This window comes from Meriones unguiculatus, chromosome 1 (genome assembly GCF_030254825.1).
Source record: "Meriones unguiculatus strain TT.TT164.6M chromosome 1, Bangor_MerUng_6.1, whole genome shotgun sequence".
NCBI lineage: Eukaryota > Metazoa > Chordata > Mammalia > Rodentia > Muridae > Meriones > Meriones unguiculatus.
Genome location: NC_083349.1, coordinates 159,899,344 through 159,918,308, shown reverse-complemented (window position 1 = coordinate 159,918,308; position 18,965 = coordinate 159,899,344). Strand labels below are relative to the sequence as shown.

General features: G+C 50.6%; 1 protein-coding gene across 2 annotated transcripts in view; it reads right to left on the bottom strand.

Annotated features, from left to right (window-relative positions):
* Carm1 (coactivator associated arginine methyltransferase 1) overlaps positions 1-18,111 on the bottom strand; it is a 44,812-nt gene extending 26,701 nt beyond the window's left edge. For both annotated transcript variants that reach the window (XM_021643748.2, XM_021643749.2), the window contains exon 1: positions 17,783-18,111. In XM_021643748.2, coding sequence (XP_021499423.1) covers positions 17,783-18,005 — 223 coding nt within the window. In that variant the 5' untranslated portion in view covers positions 18,006-18,111. The remainder of the gene's footprint in view (positions 1-17,782) is intronic.
* Positions 18,112-18,965: the final 854 nt, after the last annotated feature.

The window sequence follows — 18,965 nt, the reverse complement described above, 5'->3', positions numbered from 1 at the left end:
ATCAGAGGTTAAGGATCTTATTGAAGGTCATTCAGTGAAATGGATTCCGGTGACTGTCTTCAGAGTTACTCTCTTGACCAATGTGCTAGGACTTGAAAGAATCCTGGAGTGGCCACATTTCTCTAAAGAAGAGCCAGACAGTAAATTCTAGGAGTTATTCTAGGAGTGTAACTCAGTGGTAAAACTCTTGCTGAGTATGTGTTCAGCCGGGCGTGGCATCTCCAGACTGAACAGGCCCCAGGCTGAACACATGTAAGGATGATTTCTGTCAGCCAGGTATGGTGGCTCACACCTTTAATCCCAGCACTTGGGAGATACAGGCAGGTGGATCCCTAAACTTGAGGACAGCCTGATCTACAAATTGAGTCCAGGATAGCCAGGGCTACAAGAGAAACTGTCTTGAAAAACCAAGGATGCTCCGTGTCACAATGACTCATTTGGCCTGCAGTAGACTTCGAGAAGTAAACAAATGACTATGGCTGTGTCAATATGTCAATACAACTTTATTGACAAAACCAGGCAGAAAAACCAGGTTTACTTCGTAGGACCTTCATGCTTAGAATTACAGGTGTAGTGTTAAAAACCTTTCTGCTCATTTGCTCACCAGACATGAGGCGAGGACATCCACCTCCCATCACAGCCTTGAGGGACTCAGGGCACGAAGCTATGCAAGCCAGGCTATGCATAGCTGATTTGCATTATCCCCGGCCTGGCGAGGAGACTGGGTAAACCCTTCAGTGAATGCAGGGAGCCTGCAGAGCAGTGGCTCTCAACCTTCAGAACGCTGGGCCCTTTACTACAGTCCCTCACACTGTGGTGGCCCCAGCCATACGATTAATCTCATTGCTACTTCATAACTGTAATTTTGCTACTATTATGAATCATAATGTAAGTATTTTTGGAGATACAGGTTTGCCATGGGGGTCGTGATCCACAGGTTGAAAAGCACTGCTGTAGGAGGGCTGCCAAGTCGAGGGGCAGGATGATGCCTAGGCAGACATATAACTCCAAAGCCTAGAGGCTCCCGCAGCCACGGAGCACCAGGAGGATTCTTCAGCTAGGAAACACAGAAGAGAACTGGGTGGATGTGGACGGGTAAAGGCTCAAGCTACCCTTTTCCCCACCTGACCAAGAACACCTCTAATAATGCCCCAGCCCTGTTGCCTCCCCTAGGCCGGCAGAAGCTAGGGGACCCTGAGGTCCAGGAGCCCTGCACCAGATCCCAGGGTGTGCCAAGCCTCTGTAACTTTGTGGTCTATCCGACTAGTCATGTACGTCTAACTCAGCCCAACTGCCGGACTTTCCTTTGCTTAATATCATCCCCACTGTGCACACTCAGAAGGCAGCAGGCAGAGGATCACTTGAGCTCATGAGTTCAAAACCAACCTTGATGGCATAGTGAGATCCTTCTCAAAACAAACATGCCAGGTGTAGGGGCTCACACCTAGTACCTAGCACTTGGGAAGCTAAAGTTCACCTTGGAGAATCAACTTGAGTTTGAAGCCAACATGGGCTACATGATGAGTTCCAGGTGAGCCTGGATTACAGAGGAAGACTATTGAGAAAACAAAGAGGCCCGGGAGATGAAAAGCTGGGTAGATGGCCTGCAACTGTACTCCCAGCATTTCTGGAGGGACACAGAAGGCAGGGATAGGAGAATTACCCAGAAGCTCACAAGCCAGCTGATCTGAAAGAGTATACTGGCAAAAACAACGATACTTTACTTTAACAAGGAATAAGGTCAGAAGCAACACCCAGACATTGGCCTCTGACCTCTACACAATGTGCCACGATACATGCACCCATGCACACACACAAAGAAGCAACAAAACCAACCTCACTAAAAACTTCAACAAATCAAAATAACACTCATGGCCTCCAGGTGTCTCAGAGTCTTTAGTAAGAAGTTTCAAATCCACATGGGCTCACAGGCCCTCGGCAGCATCTTCTACTTCACTGAACCCTATCTGGTCCAGCCACTGGCTCACTGGCTTTCCCCAGTCTCTCTTCCCTCCAGTATGGGCAAAAGTTCTCTCTGGTTGCTGCGGTTCTTGGACAGAAACACCTTTGCCCTTCCCATATGTCCTTGTCATTTCTTCCCAGAGATCTTCTAGCATTTTCTGGACAAGTTCCACTGAACAGTGGAGCTTGTTACACTCCTTCTGGCCCAGTGCCGGGCATGTGGAGCTACTCCACTTAAAGGAAGGATGCTGGTCTTCACGGTGTCCCCAGAGCAAGAGTTCTCAGTGTGTGGAGGCACAAAGGCTCCATACTCTGCCCTGTCCATACCTAAGGGTGGCTGGAGATCTTTCCATTGCTTGAAGGTCACTGGTCCCTACCCCTCTGCCTAGAAAGCAATTGGACAAGCAAGAATTCCCTGATGCCTTAGGCTGTCAAAGCTGGGTTCACGAAAACAGCAGGAGTGGGCAAGACCTGGAACAAAGAAAGCTCTTATCCACTAAAACTTTCTATCTGCACCAATTGAGGGAGGAGGGACAACAGGGGGACACTAAAAAAAGTTACTTCTCGAGGTGGGACAAAGGATAACAACACCTCACACCTTTGCCTTCCCAGCAGGAAGCATAAATTATTGCCACAGTGGAGGAGCAACTAAAGCTGCCCATCTTCGGCACTTACTGGGAGGCATACACAAGGATGAAGTCCTTCCTGGAATCACATAACCAAGTCCAACAGAGCTCTTTTCCTGAAGAACCACTGCACAGAAAGAGGAGGGTTGGGGGAAAAGAAACCCACTCCTGGGGTTGTAGACTTCACACACACACCACTCTCACCAAGACCAAGATGAAACCCTGAGGCCACTTGGTACTTCAGCCAGTACACCAAGCACAGGGACAGGTCCAGCTGGAACAAACGGATTAGGTCTTGTTTCACATGCTGAGAGCCAGTGAAGGTGGGAGGCGCCAGTGAGAAGACAAGAAAGCAGGAAAAAAGACTGAGAGCTGGAAGGGAGGGAGACAGGCTGAGGCACACGGATAGGGTGTAAATTGCATTCCAAACAGCCCTGTCCCCAGCCTCCCCCTCCAGACCCTGAAGCGACTGCCTCCAAACCACTGGCCACCAAAGGTCCCTCCTCTATCCTGTGTGGTGAGGCTGTCCCTGTGGGGCCACCCAGCTAAGAAAAGGCTAAGATGACTCTAATCTAGGAGAACCACTGACCAGCTATAATCCTGCATCTTGGTTCCTTCATCTGTCCAAGGTGATTCTAACATTCCCAGGGAAAGAAGACTGACATAACCCCCAGGGAAAGCCAGGCAGCCAATGGAAGGGTGGTTTTGAGAGCAAGCTGTTTACATTTATCTGTGAAGTGGGCCCAGAGGGAAAGCCTACCACCCTGCTGTGTGATGGACGTGAACATGACCATCATTGCTGCTTAATACAGAAGTAGTCATGATAGCTGTCACCAGTATAGATCACCAGTGTAGATCTCAGTTCCTGTCACTGACAGGCTGGTCTAGGAGCTCAGCCAGATCTTCCTCCTGCTGTAACCTAAAGCAGATGATCTGCTCTCCTTAGAGAGGCTGGGAAGCAGCTGTGACAGTCTGCCTGCCCTGGGGCACCTGAGGACTATGAGGTCACCCTGGGCTCTTCTGTCCTTGCCAGGGAAAACACTAGCTCTTTTCTCAGGCCTCTAGACCAGGAAACTTCCTTTGCCTTCCTTATCCTACACAGCTCTACTTGCAGACATGAACAAAGATATCTTCAGACTCGGTATAAGAAAGCCTTGAGCACTACAAAAGATAGGTAACTAAATAAATGAACAAATGAATGGCCAACTTAAAAAAAAGGAGGTTTTGACTTGTGGTAGTACATGGCTTTAATCCCAGCACTTCAAGGTAGAGGAAGGTGGATCTCTGCCTTTGAGGCCAGCCTGGTCTACATGTTGACAGTTGAGAGTTCCAGGACAAACAGGGGTACACAGAGATATGAAAACTGGGCTGGGGAATATGAGTCAAGTTAGTACAGTTGTTATGAAAGCACAAAGACCTGAGTTCAAAACCCAGAACACACCAAGCGGTAGTGGTGTAGGGCTTTAATCCCAGCACTTGAGAGACAGAGGCAGAGACAGGTGATCTCTGTGAGGCCAGCCTGGTCTACAAAGTGAATTCCAGAATAGGCAGGGCTACACAGAAAACCCGTCTCAAAAAAACCAAACCAAACCAAAGCCAGAACCCAAATTAAGAAACTAGAATGGGCCAGGCAGTTGGTGGCTGATCCTTTAATCCTAATACTAATCCCAGCAGAGGGAAGCAGATCTCTGAGTTCAAGACCAGCCTTGTCTATAGAGTTTCAGGATAGCCAGGGCTACACCAAGAAACCCTACACGAAGACACAAAAGTGGGCTAGGGCAATGCTCAGCAATTAATAGCACTGGCTACTCTTCTAGAGGATTGGAGTTCAGTTCCTAGCACCCCCATGGCAGCTCACAACTGGCTGCAACTCCAGTTCCTGGGTATCTGACACCCTTTTGTGGCCTCCATGGGCACTGCACACAAACAGGCAAGCAAAATACTCATAATATAAAATAAAATAACTCTTTTTAGAAAATAAAAAATAGGGCCTAGAGAGATGGCTCAGCGTTAAGAGCACTGGCTGCTCTTCCAGAGAACCCAGGCTCAATTCCCAGCACCCACACGGCAGCTCACAGCTGTCTATCACTCCAGTTCCTGGGGTTCTAACACCCTCAAACAGACATACATGCAGGCAAAATAACAGTGCATATAAAATAAAAACAAATCATTGAAAGAAAAAGGAGGAGGAGGAAAAGAAGAAGAAAAACCAGTGGTGGTACACATTTGCAATCCCAGCGTTCGGAAGGCAGGGATTCAATTAGTGAAGAGATTGTGGGAGAGAAATGAAACCACAAAGCTGTCCTCTGGCCTCCACATTCACACCACAGCATGGGTTACCCACACCTACAACACTGGCTTGCAAACACAATGATTGCTAATACTTTTTAACAAACTAAGGTGGATGGCACCTGAAGAACACCATTGGAGGTTACACTCTGGCCTCTGCACACACATGGGCAAGACACACACACACACCAAGCCACATGCAATACAGGTTTAAAAAAAAAAAAAGAAGGGATAGGGATGGAGGAGTAGGAGGGGCCAGTGTGGAAACACAATTCCAATAAGCACTGTGGCTGCCCCAGGAAGGGAGTACTTTTCAAGCCAGCCTTCCACCAGCTCTGTGCACACAGGACAGTGAACACTGATCCAGCTGGGCCAGGGCTTTGGTGGGAGTGCAGATGACAGGAAGAGTAGACAAGACAAATGGAACATAGGTGTGCCTGTACTCCTGAGTGACTGGGCCAAGGAAGGTAACAGTGCACAAGGAAGATTGGTCGGGCTTTTCACAACACACCCTCCTGAGCCGGTAGAACTTCTACCCTGGACACAGAAGATAACTACAGTGTTGGCTGCTGTGAGGCCTGACTGAACCTTGCTGCACTGGGGAGATCAGGGGGCACAGGGTAGCTCTGCTCCTCCTCCACGTTCTCCCAGAGCCAATAGCCACTCTCCTCTCTCTAGCCATTGTGGAGGTAGGGAGGGCTGAGCTGCAGGTCAGGTTGCCCCAGGCAGCCTGCTCTAGGCTGCATTCCAGGCAGCTGTCAACTGGGAAAGTGCCCCACCCCCTTTATGGCCAAAGGCCAAACTAGCTCTGGAGTCAGTCAGAGCAAACTTAAACTTTAATTGTCTAGAAAAATCAAACAGGTCTTGGCCCAGAGTGTTGTCATGAGGATGGACACGCCCTGTGCCTGGGGGCAAACTGCAGAATGGAGTTAAGACAAAGAACCCAACTCAGCACAGTGGGCAGAGGAGTGGAATGGAAGGCCCCAGAGAAAAGTCTAGGCAAAGCAAAAGTAAACATAGCACATAGGTGTGTCTTCAGCACTTTACTACATTTCCCAGTTTACCTATCAAATGGTGGCTTCTAGACCTAGCTTACCTGGAAGGCCCTTACAGCCAAAGAGATGACACAGAAGTCAGCCTCACAAAGCACTTGTGGTCTCTTGGGAGGTATGTACAGCTGGTGCGTGAGGCTTTGTGTACGCTGGCTGGGCAAGCTGCTCTCCTGACAAGCCACATCCAGCCCCTCATTTTGGGGTGGTGGATGAGGGTGTAGACAGCGCCTTTACCACTGAGCCATAGACAAGCCCCTGAAGGAATTTAGGTGGGGTTCTACTCTTGGTCTTTCTGCCATTTTAATATAGCCTCCAGGGCTGACTCCCCGAGTTAGCATAAAGTGACCCCAGTGGCACCTATAACACTTGGCAGGAATTACATCACAGCATCCATGAAGTCTTTAGTGGACAAATTACTTCCAGAGGCCTGAAAGGCCAGGATGGGATAAAGCGTGTGGGAGAGCAGTAGGAAAGACCTCAGGGACCTCAACACATAGCCCAAGGGTGGCTGCTGTGAGATTAAATTGCCAGAAGCAAGAGGCTATACAGTCCACCGCAGAGAGGTGGGAGTTAGGTAGGGAACAGCAGTTGCTTAGCTGCAGGCCAGAGTCCTTGTTTCTGGGAAAAACAGGATGTTCTGGGGCTGCAAGTCAGCCAGGCCTCCAATAGGTCCTTGAGGACTCCAGGAGTACAGGATGGTTGAGTTACAAGGGCTAAATCCCACCCAGGCTCAAAGGCTGCCTCTCCAGACAGGGCTCCAGATGCGGGGTAGGCTAGAGGGAGGCCACAGCTGCCTGTAGCATGGCCGTGGAACACAGCAGTCCAGCCAAGACAGGCACTTTGCTTGAGGACTCTGGAACAGCGCGCCTTGGCCAGTCAGTGACGCAGAACGAAGATGGGGATCTCAAGGGAGCCCAAGTCACAGGCATAGGTAACTAGTGTCACCAGAACCTGAGGAGTGAAAGAAAGAGGGGAGGAGAGCAGCATGAGAGCGGCAGGCCTGGTGGATAAATGCAGGCTGTGGGAGCAAACAATTGGCCCCCACCTTTTACATGTGTAACAAGGAGAGGAGAGCCACATCTACCAGGACTCCCTAGGAAGACATGCTAACCTGCTAGGATGTGCAGATAGTAAAAGACAATCAATGGGGACCGAGGAAATAGTTCAGTGGGTAAGAATGTGGATAAAATGCAAGAGGACATGAATTCAAATAAATAACTAAATAAAGTGGAAAGTGAAGACAAGACCCTCAGGGTCAACCTCTGGATTCCACACAAGTGTACTCACACGCATATAAACCACACTCATTCAAGGGATCAGAGATGTAGCTCAGTTGGTTGAGTGCTAACATACAGGATACTCTCCCTGGATTCTATCTCCAGCACCCAAAGAACTGAGGTGGTGGCTCAGACCTGTTACCCCAGTACTCAGAAGGCAGAGGCAGAGGTGGGACAGTCAGTAATTCAAGGTTATCCTTGGTTCTATAGTGAGTTCAAGGCCAGCCTAAGCCCCACGGACCATGTCTCAAAAAACAAAACCTTTCTTGGTTTCAAGCACAGGGTATAGATAGGTGCTAGGTGGGCAAGACTAGAAGGACGCTGAAGGCCTGATCTTGCTATTTCCAGGACCTTGAATCCTGAAGCTACCCAAGAAGTTTTTCGTTTTCAGTTTATTCTTTATTTATGTATTTATTTATTTATTTTCGGGTTTTTAAGGCAGGGTTTCTCTCTGTAGCCTTGGCTGTCCTGGAACTCTGTAGACCAGGTTGGCCTCAAACTCAGAGATGCACCTGCCTCTGCCTCCCAAGTGCTGGGATTAAAGGTTGTGCACCACCACACCCAGCTTTTATTACTTTTTAAAAATATATTTTATTTATTTTTATATTATGTGTATGGGTATTTTGCCTACATATATGGCTATGAAATAGCCGTGTGCCTGGTGCCTAGAGAAAGCCAGAAGAGGGAACTAGATCCCCTGAAACTAAAGTTACAAACAGTTGTGAGCTGCAATGTGGGTGTTAGGAATTGAATCCAGGTCATCTGGAAGAGCAGCCAGTGCTCTTAACCACTGAGCCATCTCTCCAATCATCACTGCTGCTGCCACTGGCCCCTCCCCCAGGAGTTCTTAAAAGGTTGACATAGGAGCAAGTTCTAGGGCAAATGCCACAGCTGGCTGCTATAGACACGCACCTGCTTGGGGCCACCCGACCTTTATGACCTTTACTGACTGGACTACCTAGGACTCAAAACTCTTCCATATTACTGGAGGACTTAAGAACTCATTCACTTAGCCAAGGTCACAGTTCATGATTCTGCCACTCAGGTCCCCAGCAGCTTCTGGCCCAGAGTCAGGACAGAGAGGAGAGGACTGCCTAGCCTGCTGTGACAGGAACCCCAGGAAAAAAGCCCCAGCGTGCTAGGCAACTGAGGCAGTGCTGTTCACTCAGGACTGCCTTCTCCCCATCCTCCCGATGGATGGCTCCCAGCTCTGTGGCTAGGCTAGCCTTTCCTCTTAGCAGCCATCCTCCTCAGCTGCCTCTCAGGCCCTGTTCCTGGCAGGGACAAATAGGACAGGTTCTCCGTCAACATTCTGTCTGCCTCAAAGACAGGAGTCTACTAGATGGGGACGGCATGTGACTTTACAGGACTGTGAGTCTGGATACAGATGTCCACCCCGGCCAAAGCCGCTTTCAGCCAGCTGGCCGTCCCCAACAAGACACTGGGATGTCTTGTTGTTTTAAACGATGGCCCAATACAGCCCTTTGCCATGAGAGAGGGCAAAGAGGCAATGATTGAGCCCTCCTCTACCCCATTTCTTCATGCAGGTCACTCTTACAATAAAGCTCCTGCCCTCCCTGACATCTTTGGCCATACCCAACCTAGAAGCTCACTCCCAGTGCAGGTCTGTGGAGACACTGGGCCACACTCTACCCTAATACTTGACTCTTGTCAGCTTGTTCTCATAACAATCCTCTCTGAGAAAGTTGTGCAAATTCAATTTTACAGCAGAGAAAACTGTGGCACAGCAGAATAAATGTAAGGAGAGTGACCAGGAAAAACTTGACAGTGAGCCCTGAGTTCCGCTGTGCCATGGGCTAACTCCAGGCAACTGTAAAGCTCCTCTAGCAGAGGCCCAGTGACCAGCCTCCCTCCAATTTTAGAAAGGGATTCCTGGGATGGAGAGATGGCTCTTCTTCCAAAGGTCCTGAGTTCAAGTCCCAGAAACCACACGACGGCTCATAACCCTCTATAATGAGATTGGGTGCCCTCTTCTGGTGTGAAGGCACACATGCAGGCGGAATACTGTATAATGATAAATAAATAAATCTTTAAAAAAGAAAGAAACAAAGAAAGGGATTCCTGTGCAATCTTCGACCTCTTGTCCAACCTCTGAGGAACAAGCAAAGTAAATTTGCTTGTTTGTTGCAGAGCTGGGGACAGAAGCCAGGACCTCCAGCATGCCAGAGAGGAACCTGACCCCTCAGTTCCAGCCCCACCCAGGCTGGGACATACAAGTTAAGTGATAACTGATTTATCAAGTATGGAACCTGGGCATTACCTCAGATGTCTTCATATCCCCAAGATGCCCAGAGCAGTGACTTTCACTAGTGGAAAGCAGGGGCAATCTCAGGCACATGTCCTCCTTGGGGCAACAAATGGAACCAACTACACCAATATGACTGCACCTCTAAGGATGCCATCATCACCCTGCCCTTTAGAAGGCCTCGCCTGCTCACTCAGACTCCATGGTAGGCTCTGGGGCTGCTGACCTCTCTTTCATTTCAAAGTTTCTCCCTTTCCTCATGCATGAGACCCAACTCAAGCCTGGTCAGTTCTTTCTCATTCATGAATTCTCAGAGTCCTGGAGAGTCTAACCAGGCAGGAGCTCACAGGAGCAGCAAGGGCAGCTACAGCCATGACACAATGTGACCAAGCCAAATTTTCAGAACGCCTCCACGCCAACTCTGAGAGGTGCAGCTGTCCCCATCTCTACAGGTGGGAGGGCAGGTGAAATCTGACGTCACGGCCACTGACTTCGGGCCTCACACCTCAGCAAAATGGGTTCAGTCTTGGAAGCTCGCAGCTGGGAGTACAGCTCAGCAGTCTAGCACTTGCCTGCACCTGTATGTACAAGACCTTGAATGCCACCGGCAGCACTGTGATAAATACAAACAAAGCCATGAGGGGCTTTGTGAACTCAGGTTCAGGGTCCTGAGCTGTCTGAAGCTCGTCCCAAGCTCAACTCACCACACAGCACAGCTGGGCATGCCCTTCCTCTCAGCCCATTTCCTAAGAGTCTTGTTCCCAGCTTCTCCAGCAGACCCCGGTGTACAGCGGATGCCCTGGGCAGAACTACAGCTGCCACAGAGGATCTCCTGAGGTATCACATCTGTTAAACCAAGCTGATGCCTTGCTAAGTCTTTTCCCGATGAAAACAGGAAAGCTGGCATTATTCTGTGTCTGCTCCCCCGGTCTAGGCACCCATGTGGAAGCCCATGGCTCAGTGCTTGCTATTCATGATCTCACCAGGTTTTGAGGCCATGAGTATGGCTGAGGTACAGCTGCCTCCATGACATACTCAAGCAAGCTTGCGTGGATCTATGTGGAGAAATGTGTAACTGACCATGCGAGTTGGCTGTGTAGAGACTATAAAGAGCCCCACACGGCAGCTGAAGAATTCTGTGAACATACAGTTTAGGTCACAGCACACTGTCCAATGACAGGAAAACTAAATTAGACTGTCATGTCCAAAGAACAGCTGAGAACAGTGGTTCTCAACTTGTGGGTCATGACCCCTTTGGGTCACATATCAGATATTTATACTGCAATTCATAACAGTAGCAAATTAGTTATGAAATTGCCAATAAATAATTTTATGGTTGGGGTCACCACAACATAAGGAATTGTATTAAAGGGCCACAGCACTAGGAAGGTTGAGAACCACTGGCTGTGGGGCTTTGGGTCTGCATATGGCCCAGGTAGGGGTAAAGAGGGCAAGGGCTGGAGGGCAGGAACCTGAGACCACAGCTATTGGCAGACAGCCCAAACTTAACGGCCCAAGTGGAAAGGCTGGACTTAATGAGAAAACATTATGCACACATAGGAGAGGACACTGGAGTTCAAAAAGCTGCTCTATGGGAGGTACCAAAGCAGAGCAACCAGGCGAGGTTGGGGGTGGTTGTAAAGAGGAGGAAGGCAACACACCTCAGCCGACTCAAAGCTGTGGTCTGGGCTGACATTCAGAACAGCTGTTGAGAAATACAAGTCAGACTTTGATGTGAAATCCTCTCAGTAACAAACAAATGAGTAAGATTGGGGAGGGGGGCCAAGCCATGGCCTGGATGGAGAGCACTGGCTGCTCTTGAAGAGGACCTGGCTTCAATTCACAACACCCGATGACTCACAGCCTCCTAGAACCACGGTTCCCAGGGATCTAACACCCTCTTCCGACATCCGTCAGCATCAGGCGCTGATGCAGAGCTCATACATATGTATTCAGATGAACTGCTCAAAGAGTGCAAAATAAATCTAAACAAAAATTCTACATTTATGTATAGGGGGACACCACCATGTGCCAGTGTTCCTGTGCAGAGATCAGAAGACAGCTGTGGGGGTCAGCTCTCTCCTTCCATCCAGCCTTAATTTGCTCCACTGTCACTGCAAGAGTCCATCTGCTGGTTAGTAATAAACTTGAATAAATAAACTTTTATTTATTCAAGTTTATAATAAAAAATAAACTTTTCTCCATAAAAAAATCCTTTTTACATTATTTATGGACATGAATGTTTTGCCTGCATGTATGTATGTGCACTATGTATGTACATGTATGTCTGTATGTGCCTTGCTCCTGTGGAGGTCAGAAAAAGAACTGGAGTTATGGATGTTTGTGAATCACTATATGAGATCTGGGATATGGGACTAGAACCTACAAGAACAACAAGAGCTCTTCACGGCTAAGCCAACTCTCCAGCACCTGTAAAACATCTGGGGGACAGGGGAAATGGTAAGCTGGGTGTGGTGGCACACACCTTTAATCCCAGCTCTTGGGAGGCAGAAGCAGCAGATCTGAGCCTGGTCTACACAGCTGTTCCAGGAAAGCCGGGTACACAGAAAAACCCTGTCTCGGAAAACAAAACAACAAGCTGGCTGTGGTGAAGAATCCCAGCAATCCCAGTGCTGTGACGTCCCCGACAGGAGTATTTCTGGAGTTCACTGACCAGCCAGCTCAACCTACTTGACAAGCTCCAGGCCAACTGCAGGCTAAGAACATGCCTTAGCTGATAAAGTGCTTGCCATATAAACATAAGGTCCTGAGGTTAGCCCCCAGAGGGCAGGTAGAAAAACTCAGTGTGGTGGTTCATGGAAGCACCAGGCCATTGAGCAACACTGTCTTTTATTTGTTTTTTTGTTTGGTTGTTTTTTTGTTTTTTGTTTTTGTTTTTTTTTTTGAGACAGGGTTTCTCTGGGTCTCCTTTCATAGATCAGGCTGGCCTCCAACTTACAGAGATCCACTTGCCTCTGCCTCCTGAGTGCTATTATTAAAGGTGAGCACCACCACCACTAGCCAATACTACAGGTTTTATATGACAAGATGGTCTTTGGCTGACTATTCCTTGTGGACTAGTGATCATTTTTTTTTCCAACCCCTACAAACTATAAATGCTTCCAGCTCTGACTGTATAAAGACAGGCCATAGGCTTCATTTTGCTAACAGGCCAGGTTTACACTGTTCTCTCCCTGACTGACCCCAAGCTCAAGCACTTGAGTTGGGCAACAGGAGCGCATGCAGAGCCTGTTATAAGGCAAGTACAAAATGAATGACAACAGACATAAGCAATGTACAGGTGACAGAAGATGTTCTTTCTGGCATTACTAACCAGAAAATTCATCCTATCTTGACAATAGAGCAGAGTAATGCCTGGCCTCATAACAAATGCTCAGGAGATGGCAGAGGGAAGTCACAATGGCCCCTGGTCCTATGACTGTATAGTCTAGTTGTAACACAAGTCTGACCTTGAACTCACTATGTAGCCCAGGCTGGCCTTGAACCCCAGTTTCCCCGCCTCAGTCTTCTCAGTGCTGGGATTACAGGTGTGCAGCAGCACGCCTGGTTGATACAGGGGTTATGCCAGATTGTTTTATGCATGTTAGGTAGACACTCTGCCAACTAAGTGACAGCCCAACCTCAACACGGGTTTCTTCAGCCTTTCCACACTGCATGTCCCTCACCGAAATGACATCAGCCCTCTCCTATCAGACAGGGTCTAGGCAAGGCATTTCTTCCGAAGAATTGCTGATCAAGACAGAAAACGACCTGGGCATCTCTACATGGGAGGATGCCAGGCCAAGCAACTGCAGGTAAACCCTGCTCTCCTCTTAGCCAGCTCAGCCTGGGCTTTTCTGAGAAGAGCCTCCTTCCAGGCGTGGCAGCAGTCCTGTAGAGGCTATGCCAACACTTCCTCAAGGCCAGGAAAAACCCCTGCCTGGGAGAGTGGCCTGGTTTTGGTAGCTGCCTGCCATGTGGCTAATCTCATGAATAACAGCCAGACTGATTTCATATGGCCAGGAGAGTCCGGACAGGACAACCACCCTGCAGGGGGACCAGAATGATGCCTTCTGCAGCTGGTTGCCACATTTCTCAATGGAAGGTGCCTCTGCAGGCGATGGAACTCTCTCATCATGGTGTAAAAAAATGAAGGGGGCACCCCAGAAAATCAGCTCTTTCCTATGCTACTCTGATGTTGCGGCTGGGACGAAGGCTCAGTGAGTGAAATGTCTGCCTACAATACACAAAGCCACGGGTTCTATCCTCGGCCCTGCATAAGCCGGCATGGTGCTCCACATCTGCAGCCCTGGCCCTGGGGAGATGAAGGCAAGAGGATTAGGAACTCACAGTCACTAGCTACACTGTAAATCTCAGGCCATATGAAACAGCCAAAAACTTTGTCTCAAAATATTAGTAACAATAATATAAAATAAAAATAACATCTGTAAAAATGTTGTTGGGTGTGGCTATAATCTAAATACATTGTATTCATAGAAATGCACTGTGTCACAAACACTTGCTACAAATCACTCCTCCACACAGCCCACCAGAGGGATCCTGATTACGGGCTGAGAAGTGTTGCTGCAGGTAAGGAAACGGGCACAGATAGGTCAAAAGGCCACCTAAAGGTTATGTGGCTGACCAGCACCTGTCAGACTCCTGAGTTCAGTTCAGGGCCCTTACAGGACCCACAGAGATCTCTAGACATTTGAGGCACTAGAAGATTCTTTCAGGTATTCTGACAAATCCTTACAGCCCATGTGCAAACTCATACCCTGGTGTCTGAAAACACAGGTGTCTGGAAGCATGCAGCCTCATGACAACAGAAGACAGTGTCTTCTGGACAAAGCATTGAAGCCCCAAGAAGGCTTTACATGATACCACCTCAAAACAAAACAAAAACCAAAATAGAAAACAAGGGCATGGAGGCAAATGACAAGCCAAAGAAGTGAAGGGTGTTTGCAGTTGATTATATAAAGCCAAACAGTACCTGGAGTCATACAAAAGGGGAAGCCATTTTCCCTCAGGAGATGATCAGAGGAAAAGTAGCCTTGGAGACATCCTGACTTCAGAGTTGTGGCCAGGAAATGAGAGAGAATATATCCCAACTACTCTAAGCCACCAAACTTGTGGTCATTTGTTACAGAGACCCTTGGAAATCAACACACCCAGCTTGGCCTGCCATCAGAACCCATGCTTAACCACACCCAAAAGTCAGGCAAGGTGGTACAAGCCCATCATCCCAGCAGGAGGGAAGCAGAAGCAGAATGGTGTTTAAGGCCACTTTAGGCTATATAGCAAGTTGAAGGTCAGCTTGGAAAACATAAGATTGCCTCAAAAATGGCCCAGTGGGCAAGGGCACTTGCCAACAAGTCTGAGGAGCTGAATTTGATCCCCAGAACCCCTACAGTGGAAAGAGAGAACCAACTCCCACAATCTGTCCTCTACTCTCCACATGCTCACTGTTGCTCAAACCCTGCCCCCTACACGTACACACACGTACACATACACAAACATAGATAAACGTAATAAACCAGGCATGGTGACTCATGCCTGTAATCCCAGCACTCAGGAGGCAGAGGCTACACAGAGAAACAGAAAAAATAAAATAAAATAAATAAAGGAAAGAAAGAAATGTAGTAAAAAATGGGAGAATCTTCACCCCAATGTCACTTTAGCCTAGAGCAGTAGTTCTCAAACTGTGAGTCAAGACCCCTTTGGGGGTCACATAATAGATATCCTGTATATCAAATATTTTACATTACAATTTGTTTTTGGTTTTGTTTTTTGTTTTTTTTTTTGGAGGGGGGAGGTACGGGGTTCAAGACATGGTTTCTCTGTGTACCCTGGCTGTCCTGGAACTCACTCTGTAGACCAGGCTGGCCTTACACTCAGAGATCTACCTGCCTGTGCCTCCCAAGTGGTGGTGCTCCCAGCACCACCACTGCTGCTACAATTTGTAACAGTAACACAATCACCCTCATGAAGTACCAATTAATTTTATGGTTGGGGTCACCACAACTGTATTAAAGGAAGGTTGAGAACCACTGGCCTGGAGGTGAAAATTCTTTTTGGCTCTGAGAATATATCTGGGACTAAGAATTTTAAGAAACATGAACTTTCACCATTTCATTTATAAATAGTGTATAAACATGCATATATACATATGTATATGTAATTCTGTATAACTTTCAACACTGTCATGATTTGGGGGAAGGAGAGAATCAGAGACTCTCAGTTGGCACAGGCTGGCTTGAAGCTCTGCTCCTCTTTTGTCGACCTCACACACCCTGGGATTAGAGGTGTATATAACCACTCTCTTTTCTGAGGACGAGCTCACTTCGTAGCCATGCTGCTCTTAAATTGAGCTCCTCCACCCAGGCAAGGAAGATTATACCTTTAATCCCAGCACCGGGGAGGTATAGGAAGAAAGATATCTGTGAGGCCAGCCTGGTCTACATAACTAGCTCCAGGATAGCCAGGACTACCCTGTCACAAAAACATATCCAAAGGACAAAAACAGCAACCTTCTCCTGCTTCAGTCTCCCAAACGCTGTGATACGGGTCTGTACCACCACACCTGGTGATTCAGGATTGGTTTTTGGCTTCTGATGTTACTGGGGATCTAATCTGAAGCCTCAAACTTGCTCGGTATATGTTCTAAATACATAACATATAAGTATGTTATACCTATATCCCCAACCCATGAATATCTTATTTATTTTTATATCACTGTTGGGAACAGAACCCACATCCTCACCCATGCTGGGCGCCCAGCCCACTTAGGTAATTACAGCAAAACAAGAACACAAACTGTTAAGACTCTTCTATAATAAAATGAACTAACAGAGGAAGCTTGGTGTTAGGAATTCTGTGGGAACTAACAATTTTGTAAGTGAAGTCTATAAAGAACAGTGCTTTTGTCAAGTTCATGTAAGCTACCCAAGCCATCCAGAACTTTGCCTTAGTGATTGAGACAGCATTTGCCCATGTTGCCCAAGCTGTACTCAAACTCTGAATTCTCCTGCTTCAGCCTACAGAGTGTTGGTCCCACAGGCTTACACCACCACACCCGGCTTCCCAGAAGCATTTTCAGGGTAAGCCCTGGTACCCTGGCTTGCCAAAGTGGCTTGCTTAGGGGTCTGGGGTCCTGAAGAGCTTCTTTCTTAACCAGTCCTGTACTCCCAATCTGTGAAATTCCCCCTTTCCTCCTGTGGTCAAGTAGACCCCAGCTCTGCGCAAGCCCCCAAAGATAGCCCACACTTAGGCACCAGACACACTCCAATGTTTTCAAAGTCAAGGCAAAGAGAGGAGAAGCCATCTGAACAGACGGCTACACACATGTCCCTTCCCAACACCCCCTTACCAAGGAGCGGGGGGGAAAAAATCCCACAGGCCAAAACCAATCCAGTCTTCCTTGGTGGCCCCTTAAGAGCAACAGTGAACGAAACCCTGGGAGACAAAGACCAATGAAACAGAATAGCAAAATGCCACTGAGGAATCCGCCAGAAGAAAGAGTAACAAGAGAAAGAATAAAAGGTGGAACTCCAAGAGCTCGGAGGGGAGGCATTCCCCCTTATTTCCCCCACTGAAACGTCAGCTTTTGAAGCAGTTTCTGATAATGTCACCAGCTTCTTAAGTCCTCAGAAAAGGCAGGAGGCGCGTGTCGAGGGAGGTGGCGTGTTACCTCTGGACTTCTAAAGCCGGCCGGCCATCAGCAAGCCGGCCCTCCCCTCTTCCACGTTTCCATGGGGGATGGGGGTGGGAAATCTCTATCTCTCCCGATCTCTGTCCCCAGTTCTAAAGTTTACCCATCGAGCTGGGTGGGTGGGGGATCCCGAATCCCAAGTCCTCCTCCACAAGGGCGGCACCCAGTCTTCCCGGTGCTCCACACTGAAAGCCACTTTCCAAATGTCCGTGTCCGTGTGTGTGTGTGTGTGTGTGTGTGTGTGTAGGATGCCCCCTAAGATGAGATCCTAAAACCACACCCGCTCAAGAGCCTCCCCGATCGCTCCCTCCCCCAGTCCCCTCCGCATTCCCCCCAGAATCCTCGGGACCCCACTTCCTGCCACGCGCCCCCCCTCCCCCCAGGCCGCAAATCTCAGGCCCGCGACTCAGTTTCCCGCGCCCCTCTTCGGGCTCCCCCGCTCCCGTGCACACCCTTCCCTGCGATCTCGCCCGCCGGCAGCCGGAGCCTCGTGCACAAGCTCGGCCCGAGTCATCCCCCCGCCGCACACCCCCCCGCCCAGGGCGCCCGCGCTGCCGGCCTCGTGGGCCGCCGTCCCCGGGGTGTCCCCGAGCACTCACGGCTGTAGAGGGCGATGCCCGCCGCGTCCGGCCCGGCGCGCACCTCCAGGCGCAGCGCCTGCTGCTCCGCGTGCCGCTGGATCTCGCCGTTCGCGTCGCCGATAGTGAGGAGGCGGGCGCCGGGGAACACCGACACTGTCGCGCAGGGCCCCGCGCCGCCCGGGCCCGCCACCCCCGCGCTCCCCGCACCCGGCCCCACCGCCGCCGCTGCCGCCGCTGCCATCTTAGGTCCGGCTCCAGGCCCCGCTGCCGCCACCGCCACCGCCGCCACCGCCGCACCCGGGCCCAGGCCGCCGCCGCCGCCGCCGCCGCCGCGCAGGCCGAGGCCGAGGCCGAGGCTGGCAGCGCGCCGCCTGCCGGCCACGCGCCGCCTCGCCGCCGCCGCCACCGGCCGGCTCGGTGGCGCAGCGCCCCCTGCTGGCGCCTGACGGAGCCCGGCGAGCGCGAGCACAACGGGGGTGGGGCCGGCCCCACCCCGCGGGAACGGTCGCTGCTTTGTGAGGTGGCTACGGCCGCCCTGGCACGCCGGGAGAGGGAGCCGACGTCCGGGGGCGGCGCCTGGCGCTACGGCACGCCCCCAAGGGTGCTAAGCTCCGCCCCGAGGCCGCGCTGCGCGAACAGCCGCGCTTTGTGCCCCGGCGCAGCAGGCGCTGGGCGCTGGGCAGGGCGTGCGTCGGGGGGCGGCGCCTAGCCGCTCGGGCACGCCCCCGGGCGGATCAGGCGTCCCCACCCCCGCCCCGCCCCCGGGCCGGGGTCTCTGGAACAACAGCGCCCTACACCACCGTGTGCGTCAGGGGGTCGCGCGCGGTCGCTCGAACACGCCTCCGGGGGCCAGGCCCCGCCCCCAGGCCGGCGCCACGAGGCCACCATGCTTTGTGCCACAGTAGGGGTGACTCGGGGACTCGGAAGAGTCGCCCCCTCGAGGGCTGGCTCCGCCCCTAGGCCGCCCGGCTGCGAACGCCCTGCTGGGATGAGGCGTTCGTCGGGGTGGGGCGCTCGGCCACTGAACACCCCCGGAGGCGGGCTGGCTCCGCCCCAGAGGGGCCGGTTAGTGGCAAAATGCAGGCGCTCTGAGTCGGCTTCGTGGACCCGCCCTCAGAGGGTCGGGCCCCTTCTGGCCAGAGCCCTGCAGACGGCCCTCCCGGGCCTGGGGGAGGAGGAGGACTGCTTGCAAACCCAGGTA